The sequence below is a fragment of the Neophocaena asiaeorientalis genome, unplaced genomic scaffold (assembly GCF_003031525.2).
Source record: "Neophocaena asiaeorientalis asiaeorientalis breed wild unplaced genomic scaffold, Neophocaena_asiaeorientalis_V1.1 scaffold46, whole genome shotgun sequence".
NCBI lineage: Eukaryota > Metazoa > Chordata > Mammalia > Artiodactyla > Phocoenidae > Neophocaena > Neophocaena asiaeorientalis.
In genome coordinates, this window is record NW_020175393.1 from 3,741,985 (window position 1) to 3,752,604 (window position 10,620).

General features: G+C 50.7%; 1 protein-coding gene across 5 annotated transcripts in view; it reads left to right on the forward strand.

Annotated features, from left to right (window-relative positions):
* Positions 1 to 7,651, forward strand: part of MAPK13 (mitogen-activated protein kinase 13) — a 12,442-nt gene extending 4,791 nt beyond the window's left edge. For 4 of the 5 annotated variants that reach the window (XM_024766134.1, XM_024766135.1, XM_024766136.1 and 1 more), the window contains 10 exons: positions 881 to 989; positions 1,180 to 1,209; positions 1,610 to 1,657; positions 1,783 to 1,897; positions 2,052 to 2,123; positions 2,714 to 2,793; positions 3,036 to 3,114; positions 3,192 to 3,368; positions 3,639 to 3,765; positions 5,438 to 7,651. In XM_024766134.1, the coding sequence (XP_024621902.1) occupies positions 881 to 989; positions 1,180 to 1,209; positions 1,610 to 1,657; positions 1,783 to 1,897; positions 2,052 to 2,123; positions 2,714 to 2,793; positions 3,036 to 3,114; positions 3,192 to 3,368; positions 3,639 to 3,721 (793 nt within the window). In that variant the 3' untranslated portion in view covers positions 3,722 to 3,765; positions 5,438 to 7,651. Of the gene's footprint in view, positions 1 to 880; positions 990 to 1,179; positions 1,210 to 1,609; positions 1,658 to 1,782; positions 1,898 to 2,051; positions 2,124 to 2,713; positions 2,794 to 3,035; positions 3,115 to 3,191; positions 3,369 to 3,638; positions 3,977 to 5,437 lie in introns of those variants that run through there. The other variant, XM_024766133.1, reaches the window with a different exon arrangement.
* Positions 7,652 to 10,620: the final 2,969 nt, after the last annotated feature.

The window sequence follows — 10,620 nt, forward strand, 5'->3', positions numbered from 1 at the left end:
TACTTGAAGAAATAAAGTTAAGCAAGGGAAGGTGGTTGTATCACAGAGAGACTTCAGCAAGTTTGTCAGCTGAGAAGAAAGAATCAGGGTCCACGCAGAGGTGCAACACAAAGGTGGGGAAGGGTCTGTGCGTGGAGCAGGGTCCCTGTGCTGGGGGGGTGGGGGAGGGAAGCGGGGGTGCGGTCAGGTGGGGGGAGACTTCAAAAGTCACAGGCTCAGGGAGATGGCCTCCACATCCTTTTTTTTTTTTTTTTTTTAATTCCTTCCTAAATCTTTATCCTTTTTTGTTCTGGACTTTGCTATTACTGCCTTGAGTAACAGTTACATTTTGCTGACTTCCACCCGTTTTGCAATCCCATAAGAGGGTGTGTTGGCTCAGCTACCTCCTTCTTCCTTCTTCACCCTCCTGGAAACTTTTATTGTTTCCTTCTTGGAAGGAGGACATTTTTGTATGTTTGAGGAGCCATGTTGGCGGGGCATGACCCTCTGGGGGAGGAAATATTTGTACAGAAGCAGAAGGAAACACCGGCAAATGTTTCTAACTCACAGCAGTGGCTTTCTGTGGGGCGTAGAGGAGGGCAAGCAGAGGGCACCTTTAAAGAGAGGGAGCACTGCTCCATTTGTTTTCCCTGAGCACAGCTCCAGCTGAAATACGTACCCTGAGCTCTGCCAACAGGGCAGCCACCAGGGCCAGGCTGGGAGCCAGGAGTCAGGAGGCCCACTGCATTGGGGGTCTGGCTGGCTGTGGTGGGGCTGCTTCTTTCTGCACATGAAGGTCATCCCTAAGGCCTCTGTTCTGCCCAGCCCCTTGCCCTCCTCTGAGCTCGGACCTGGAGCTGGGTGAGGCTGGGGATGTTCAAGAAGTCCTCATGACTTGCAGCTACCTGGTGATGCCCTTCATGCAGATGGACCTGCAGAAGATCATGGGAATGGAGTTCGGTGAGGACAAGATCCAGTACCTGGTGTATCAGATGCTCAAAGGTCTTAAGGTGGGTGGGAGCCTGCAAGATGGCAGGGGAGGGGGGCTTGGTGTTGAGACCTGGGGTGTGGGGGAGGCTAGACCTTGAAGGCTGGGAGAGCACACCATGACAAGGCAGAGGAGATCTCTGAGCCAGCCTGCAACACCTGGTGCAAAAGCCGGGCACTGGATTTACCCTTCTTCTTCTCTCCCCAACACAGTACATCCACTCAGCTGGGGTCATCCACAGGGTGAGTGCTTTCTCTGCTACATCCTCAGAGGCCCCACCCACCCCTGGGGGCTAGGGTTAGGGTTAGGGGGTTCCAGGAGGTGGAGGAAGCAGGGAAAGTGGATTTTTCAGATCTAGGCTTGGCCCAGGAAGACCTGCTCAGAATTGCTGTGTTCTGGGGAACTTTCTGGGAAATTTTTGCCAACAAAGCAAGCCCTGAGCTGGGTGTTTCAGGCCCCAAGAGGCATTTTAGAGCTGGATGGGCCCTAGAGGACACCTAGTCCAACCCTCATTCTGCACAGGAGACCAGAACCCAGAGAGAGGGGCAGGGGCCTGGCCAAGGTCACACGCTGGCTGGCAGCCGAGTGGGGACAGCGCCCACCTCTGCCTCTGCCCAGTGCTCCATCTCTTGTCTCATCTAGGACCTGAAGCCAGGCAACCTTGCTGTCAATGAGGATTGTGAGCTGAAGGTGAGTGGGCCCAGGCAGGGTCAGCCTGGGGTTGGGGTGGGCCCCTCTCCAATAGGAGCCCCCAGAAGCCGCTCGGGGAGCCTCTCTTAAGTGAGCTCCTTTTTCCTATGTGTCCCGAGCCATAGATTTTGGATTTTGGGTTGGCACGGCAAGCAGATGCAGAGATGACTGGCTATGTGGTGACCCGCTGGTACCGGGCCCCCGAGGTGATCCTCAGCTGGATGCATTACAACCAGACTGGTCAGTGGTCCACTGCCCGGGGGAGGGGGACGGGGCTGGGCTTCTTCTCTGACAGCTTCCTCAAGGCTGTCTTGGTGACTCTGGGTTGACTCCTGGTGACTGCCGGGTCTTGGTCAGCTGGTCCAGGTGACACTGCCTCCCCCTCCCTCTGCAGTGGACATCTGGTCTGTGGGCTGTATCATGGCAGAGATGCTGACGGGGAAAACTCTGTTCAAGGGGAAAGATTGTATCCTTTGCTGGAAAAGCCAGACTGCATCCAGGGATTCATTCCTTCAACAGACACTTGATTATTTAAATCTCTCTCTTTTTCTTAATGTGAAAGTGATACATGCTCCCTGTGGCACAACTTTAAAGTACAGAGAAGCAAAGTGATGAAAACTAGTCACCTGTCATTCCAACACATAAATGCAGAAAATACTTGACGTTTTGGCACCACACACCTGAAACTGGGCACCTGTGTGTGCTGTGCAGGGATTAAGGAGGAGATGTGGGTCTCCCTGCCAAACTCAGAGTGCGAGGGTGTCGGGGGGGAGTACATAAAGAAATGGATGGAGGTGACTGAGCGGGATGAGGCCAGGAAGGTGGCATACGCAGGAGCATTTGTAGGGAGGGACCCTTTACCCAGCCTGGCAGGTAGGAAGCCTTCCAGAGACCTGAGTCCTGAAGGATGAACCTCCCCTCCTAAAAGCAGGAGGAGGTGAGTGTCTGGAACCTGGATGGTCCACAGTGCTGGGTGGGCCTGATGGAGGGGCAGCAGGAAGGGCAGCTTCAGACCCACCGACAGGGAGTGAGGCTGAGCCTTAACCTGCTGCCAAGACCTGGACCAGCTGACGCAGATCCTGAAAGTGACGGGGGTGCCGGACGCTGAGTTTGTGCAGAAGTTGAATGACAAAGCGGTGAGTGGCAGATGGGCCCAGGCTGGCCAGGGCTGTGCGCTTGGCTGACCAGGGCCAGGTGGGCTGCAGGCTGCACCTCCCCTCTGCCCTGGCAAGGGCTCTTGCCTTCATCTCACTTTGGATTCGGACCTGAGCCTTCAGCCCTGCTCAGGGGCTTTTCTGGGGTCCCTGCTCTATACCCCATGGCCTAAGCCCTGAGGGGCTGACAACTGGGGATTATTCAGTGCTTTTCTGTCTTCCAGGCCAAATCCTACATCCAGTCCCTGCCACAAATCCCCAAGAAGGATTTCTCTCAGCTCTTCCCGCATGCCAGCCCCCAGGGTGAGTCTTGGGACCTGCAGTCTGTCTCAGCGGGCGGGCTCTCCATGGCGTGTGAGGCTCACACTCTGTGACCGCAGCTGCAGACCTGCTGGAGAAGATGCTGGAGCTGGACATGGACAAGCGCCTGACCACCTCTCAGGCCCTCACCCACCCCTTCTTTGAATCCTGCCGGGACCCTGAGGAGGAAACAGAGGCCCAGCAGCCATTTGATGATTTCTTAGAACAGGAGAAACTCACAGTGGATGAATGGAAGCGTAAGGGCTCGGGGCCTCGGGCTGCTTCCTCTCTCTGCCTGCAGCATCCCTCTCCTCTGCCTGCTTCGTTTTCCTGCCTGCCCTCAGCCGGTCCCAGCTCCCTCCTGGAGACTATCACCTCTTTCTCTCTGAGCGAATACTGTCTCCTGTGTGCACTGCTTTCTCCCTGCGCTGAGCTGACTTTCTGCTCCTCGCTATGTCTGTCGGGAGAGGGGGGCTCTCTCTTGCCCTCAGCACCACCTACCCCTTGAACCACGCTGTCTTTCTCAGAGCACATTTACAAGGAGATTGTGAACTTCAGCCCCATCGCCCGGAAGGACTCTCGGCGCCGGAGTGGCATGAAGCTGCAGTGACCCGTCTAGCCCGACCCTCGGCTGAGCCCAGGAATGGCTACATGGTACCACCTGCCAGGCACTGCCCCTGGGACCAATATTTATTTATTGAAGTTTTAACCCGTCTTGGATTATATAGCATTCCAAGCAGAGGACAGAGGACCCTTGTCCTTGTGTAGGAAACAGGCCTAGGAGATGCAGAATTCAGGTGTTGGTTGGGAGAAAATAGCTATGATCATAACTGGCCATATTAAAGCACCCATCTCGAGAATCGCCTGTGTGTGGGGTCCTTACCTTCATGGCTGTAGTGGGGCTGAACTGGGGCAGGAGTCTACGGCAGTGATGGTGTATTAGTTTGCTAGGGCTGCTGTAACAAATTATCACAAACTGGGTGGCTTAAAATGATAGAAATTTATTCTCACAGTTCTGGAGGCTGGTAGTCTGAAATCAAGGTGTTGGCAGGGCCATGTTCCCTTTGAAGGTCCTAGGGAAGAATCCCTCCTGGCCTCTTTTTAGCTTCTGGTGGCTCTTGGAATCTTTGGTGTTCTTTGGCTTATAGCTGCATCACCCCTATCTCTGCCTCTTGTCTTCACAGGGCCTTCTCTGCTCTGTGTATCTCTGTCTTTGGCTGATCTTGTAAGAACATCAGTCACTGTATTTAGGACCCACCCTAATCCAGTGTGATATCTCATCTTAATCCTTAGTAATTACATCTGCAAATATCTCATTTTCAGATAAAGTCACATTCTGAGGTTCTGGGTGGACATGAATTTTGGGGGCACATTTTTCAACCCACTACAGATGGCTATGAGGGAGGGGCCCCACCCCAGAGCCCCTTTGTTGTGGAGCCAAACGTGTTTGGCTGCTAAATTAAGGGAGCTGCCGAGAGAGCTGCAGCTGGTGAGACATTGCATGCAGGTTATTTTGGGTGAGTGATCAGCAGTCAGGATGTGAAACAGCAGGCTTGCTGACTGGGAGCTGCAGAAGGCAGAAATGGGCTTTTCCCAGGAAAACAGTTCTACTCCTTCCCCCTTTTGGGAACTGTACATCTCTCCTGAGCTTTAACCTGACAACGGATTGGATCCTTCTGTTCAGTTTTGAAAACTCTGTTCAGGTCTCAAACTTCCCTATGCACCAGGGCCTGGTTAATATGCAGATTCCTGGGCCCAGCCCCTGGGATTTTGATTTAGCAGGTCTGGGGTTGAGACCCTAGAACGTTTGAATGAGGACCTCTTCACCTCACCCCAAGCCCAGTGATTCTGATGGATATCTGACCACATTTAGAGAAACATTTAGTTGATTTCAGTACCACTTAACTTGTCAAAAGGCCTAAATTAAAAACCTACAATGGGAGACTGAGGGGCTTTAGATGACTTTCACACTCTCATTTTAGAGGTGTTAAAACTGAGGCTCAGTCAGGGCATTTTTAGGGTAGTGAAACTATTTTGAATGATGTCATTGTAGATACACGACACGATGCATTTGTCAAAACTAGTGGAACTGTACAACACAGTGAGTGAACCCTCAAGTAAACTATGGACTTTCTTTAATAATAATGTACCAATATTGGTTCATCAATTGTAATAAATGTACCACATTAATGTAAGATGTTAATATTTAATATTAGGGGAAACCATGGGGGTGGGAGGGAGAGAGTATATGGAACCTTCTGTACTTTTGGCACAATTTTTCTGTAAACCTAAACCTGCGCTAAAAAATAATGTCTATTTTTAAAAGGAAGAAGAAAAAGCTTGAGGCTCCAGAGAGATACCCACAGTGAGAAAGTGGTAAAGTCAGGATTTGAACCACAGCAGCCTCGAACACTGTGCCAAAGGCCGTCAACCCAAGCCTGGAATCAAGGGTTGCCAGCTTCCCCGCCCTTCTAGCCTGTCTCTGGGCTTCCTCACTGCCGCCTGTGTCCAAGGACCCTGTTTTCTCTCCCAAGGAGTGGCCCTCCTATCCAGGAGGGAGGAGTGGATCGAGGGAGGGGCTCTGACCTTGCCGGTGACCAAACTGCCACCGGTCCCCTTAGTCTAAATCCTTCAGTGAATTGTCTTCTGAGACTCCTCAATAGCCCCAAGGAAAGTCTAGCCTTCTTGGCCTGGTATTCAAAGTCCCCTGCATTCTCTAAACTCATCTACTCCTACTGCCTCCCGTTTTCCCTATGCCAGCATGGCCTGCCAAGGAACACCAGCCCTGGGATACAACACCATGAGGCTCATTAACAGGTTAAAGGTTCTGACAAGTCCTACAGTGAGGAGAACTGTTCAACATTGTTTAATCCAGAACTTGCCAAGTGTGCTTAACTGCAGGACCCCCTTTCTCCTGATGGCCAGCATGCACAGAAGCCTCTTTGCCTAGTGCAGCCCAGTATGCAGGTCCCAATACTGCTTTTCCCCAAGCAGGCCTGGAGCTTGGGCTTCTTTCAAAGCCTCTGTGGAGAAGTCTCTCCCTCTTTCTCCTCCTTATTCCCTCAAGACTTTGCCTCAGGCCTCCCTCCAGGAAGTCATTCTCCATCACCCTCCATCAGAGAATGGGCAGCTTCCTCCCTCTGCCCCTGGCCCTCTATGAACAGCATTTACAGTGTGTACGGTTCTGCTTTCCCTCCACGTTGCCCACTGTGAGCCCCTGACTGGAACAAACATCTATGAATGAATGATGTCCCAAGGGCCTGTTGGTCGTTTCTCTGCCCAGATCAGACCAGCATGGCATCCAGGGCAGCAGAGAATCCAGCAGGAAGCAGAAGTGGGTGCCTTGGCCTGTACCTTAAGAGTTTTTCCCCTGAAAATCTCAGGCTCTCAGACTCCCAGGCCTCTCCCCATCATCCCTCAGTGTCCTCCAGTCCATTCCCCACCCAGAATTAAACTTGTGTGTGTCACCTCAGCCCCTTCTCTACAATTATCTCAAACTTGGGAAGTTTCTCCAGAGGGAGGTGAAGGTGCTGAGCAGTGTGAAGGGGTTCGTGGGTTCTGCCTTACCCTGTGAGCACCTGGCCAGAGTGACAGGAGATGAGTCCATTCTCAGGCTGGGTGGGGGAAAGGGGCTGAGCTTGGGGTTCTGGGCTCAGTTACTCTCACAGTGGGCCTGCAGGTCTTTTGCCCCTGGCCCTTGGTGGACAGGGTTGAGTTTTGCCCTGTGGCCAGTGGGGCAGCTCAAAAGGTCTTGACAGAGATAAGGAAGCCAGACTCAGGAACTGGAGAGAGGTAACAGCGACCGTGCCCTTGATTCCCTCCTTTGTGAAATGAAGGGTGTCTTTGCACAAAGGCACAGCTCCTCTCCCAAGGCAGCCTGGACCTATCGCTGGGGCCTGGCAATTTGTGTCACTCGGGGAAGGGCTAGCCTGGCATGAAATGGGGGTGGCACTGCTCCCAGTGAAGGGCAGCACATGGAAAGGCAGAGATGGAGGAACTGCCCTTGCAAGGAGAGCCCGGTGTGCTCAGATGTCCCAGTGCCTGCAAGGGTGGAGGCTTGCTTGAAAGAGGGCTTGGCTCAACTTGCACCTGGCACATTGAAATAGCTTTTGTTCTCCAGGAGGGTGTGGGACAGTCATGTCCCTGAGCTGAGATACAACCACAGCTGGGGAGGGAGGAATCTCTTCCTCTTTTCCCCACATTTTCTGTCCTCATTCTCCCTAAACCCCCTGTGATTTAAGGTAAGAGGCTGGTGATTTTCCCCTTATTCACGATGGGCAGCAGAGGCACAAGGCTACCCTACCAAGCTAAAGAAGATGTCGCTGTCATGCCTCACACCCCCACCCCAAGATTTCCTGGAGCTGGAGCAGTGCCCGCTGGGATTCTGACCTGGTTCCTCCTGTGCGAGCCTGTGCTCAGCGGGGCAGCCGTGCCAACTCTGGGCCAGAGCGTCAACAAGGCCCCACCCCGCCCTGTCTGGGGGCTCCTGACCTTTTTTGTGCTGTGGATCCCTTCTCAAAATATTTTCCTATGCATACAATAAAATACACGGGATCACAAAGGAAGCTAGTTATGTTGAAATACAGTTGTGAAAATATTTAAGGGTGTGATGTTTGGTGTACATGGGTTTCTTTATTAACACCTTAAATAACAGGATCAAGGGGGTGAACCCAACACACTACTGCAAACCTGAAGTAGAAATGAGTTTAAACGATGTTTCAAGATATCTGCAGCAACTGTAAAGGGAAATGAAAAGTACTGCTTTCTACTGGCCCAGCTAACGCAACTGTAGTTTGCTGCCTTTAAAAGTTGTAATATTTTCCAATCCAAATTCATGGACCTCTGAATTCCAGTGTACAGTCTATGGTTTGTGGACCCCGGTTAAAAACGCGTGTCCCAGATACTAAAATGTGACTTTTGGAATCCTCTGCTACGTCTTAGCCAACCCCCGTATTGTACTGCCATCTGTGCCCCCACCCCCCACCTTGCATGATCATGGAGCCAGGCTGGAAATGCCCAGATCTGCACCTGGATGCCTATAACACATACTAACCACCACTCCCCTGTGTTTCCCAACCTTACTGCCCAGGTAGGAATGGGTCTGACTGGGGCATTTCGCTAGGGAATTTGCTGAGGCCTCTATATCTAGTTTTCAACGAGGTGGAATCCTCCCATCCCCACCCCACAGCGTTCCTTCTAAACAATTTTACTGATGAAGACATTTGGGCCCAGAGTAGAGACTGGGGCCCAGGTCTCCTATTTACCACTGCACCGTTCTTTCCACTGCAACGGTGGCACGAGCACACATTGAGGTCAATGTGTGCTCTTCTCTCCCTGCATTACTGTCCCTGTTCCCCCCAACCATCACGGACACAAAAGTAGCAGGGCTTTGAGACAGGTTTGTGTTAACTGGCCAAGGGAAGAAACTCCCAGAAGCACACTTGTTTCTCTCTGTTTTCTTAAAGGTCTCACCCTTGAGAATATTTTGGTAGGACTCTGGGAGGGGAAAAGGTGAGGGAGTGAGGAAGGGAAGTGCATTTGAGAAGTGGTGTGGCTTAGCTAGGCATCTTCTCCTGACCGGAAGGAGGTAGAGGCCCATTAATGCTCACATTCTTTTGGACTATGTCCAGTTCCCTGTTAACACCCTGGCAAAACTCACGAGGAAGCTGCTGGGTGCGCTCAGGGAGGCTGGACCGTAAGCAAATTCTCCTGGTCTTGGCTGAAATCATTCAGGGTTTCTCCGATGGATAGCCCACCCTTCTTAACTGATGCAGCAGCTCAGTATTTTTAAGTACAGACTGATGATCAGAGGAACTCTCCTCGTATTGTGGGGTCCATAAGATCCCAGAACTTTTGTATAATTCCAAGGAGGAACCCCAATAAAGACTGTGGGTGGATTTCCTCCAGCCAAGCAGGATACAGCCTTGGCTTTAGAAACTCTAGCTTAATCCAGCCTCTCCTTTTTATCTTCTGTCAGAAGAGTGGCACCTCTGTCTTACCCTCTTCTTTCCCTATGTGGTTTACTAAGGTGGTTAAGTGTTGAGCTCTGGAGGCATACTGCCTCCTGCTCTACCACTTACCAGCCATGTGACCTTGGGCCTCAGTTTCCTCATCTATAAGGATACTACTACTAAAGAAATTAACATAAGGGAAGCACTCAGAAGAGTACCTGGCACATGGGAAGGGCTCACCAAGCATTAACTATTATTTTAAATTATTTTCTCTACCACATCCTCTTCCCTCCCTGATTACCCCATCTTCCGGACACTGTCATTTCCTCCTTCTCAACAGCAGTTTTCTCCACTCACCTGGTCTCCTTCATGTTAAATCTTCCCTCATAGGTCCTCAGGAGACCTGGCCCCAGTCACTCATACTACAGCCTATATTACGACCCTGGTATCTGCAGCTTCTCATGCAGGGTCTGGGAGGCAGGAGAGTGTGGAGTTGAGAATGTGAGCTTTCCATCTGAAGAGACCTGGGGTTGAGAGAGAAGGGGGATGGATTTAAGGAACTGGCTCAGCGACTGGGTGGGGAGTGGTTGGCAAGTCTGAAATCTGTAGGACAGGCTAGTAAGCTGAAAATTCAGGCAGAATTTCCATACATATGACAATCTTGAGGCAGATTCCTTCTTTTCTAAGAAACCTCAGTTTTTGCTCTTAAGGCCTTCAACTAACTGGATGAGGTCCACGTACATTATAGAGGGTGATCTGCTTTACTTAAAGTCAACTGATTGTAAATGTTAATCACATCTACAAAATTTCTTTTCAGCATCATCTAGACTAGTGTTTAAGGATACAACTGGGCACACAGCCTATCCAAATTGACACATAAAACTAACCATCACACCATGTGTTTGAGGGCAGGGTATTTACTTCTCTGAGCTTCATTTTCTTTCTCTAAAATGGAGTAATAGAAGGGCCTACCTCACAGGACTGGTGAGGGGTAAGTGCATACAGAGTGCACAGTAAATGTTAGTTCTTGCACCAGGAGGTGCTCAAAAACACACTGATGATGGCAATCCTCTTGGAAGTACTGGGAAATATACGCCATGGCCCATGGCCGCTGCTCTCAAGCTTTTGGCTGAGTCATGTAGGTATGCACTGTGCTTTCTCCCATCTGCTCCCACCCAACAGACTGGCTCAGAACCTTTAGTTCATGTGAAAAACTCCTAAAGAAATGAACCTTCACTCTCTTTTTTATGGGGAGAGGAGGAAAGTTTCTCCACTGGGTTTCTTTATCTTTGAGACAGTGGAGGGCTTGGAGCAATACGTCAGAAAGAATTAAATTTCACTTCTTCAGCAGCCATTTCACATTTTGTGAGAACTGCATATTCATGTCGGTAAAGCGCCAAGTAGGAACCAGATGACAGCTCAGTTTTCCTGGAAATCAGGAAATCAATCAAGCTGCCAAAATGAGATGACTGCATTGTGAAATACTGCTAACATTCCAGAAAGTTGTTTTAAGATGAATTTTTAAAAATGGAAATTCTGTTTCTCTTCCTCTTTCTCT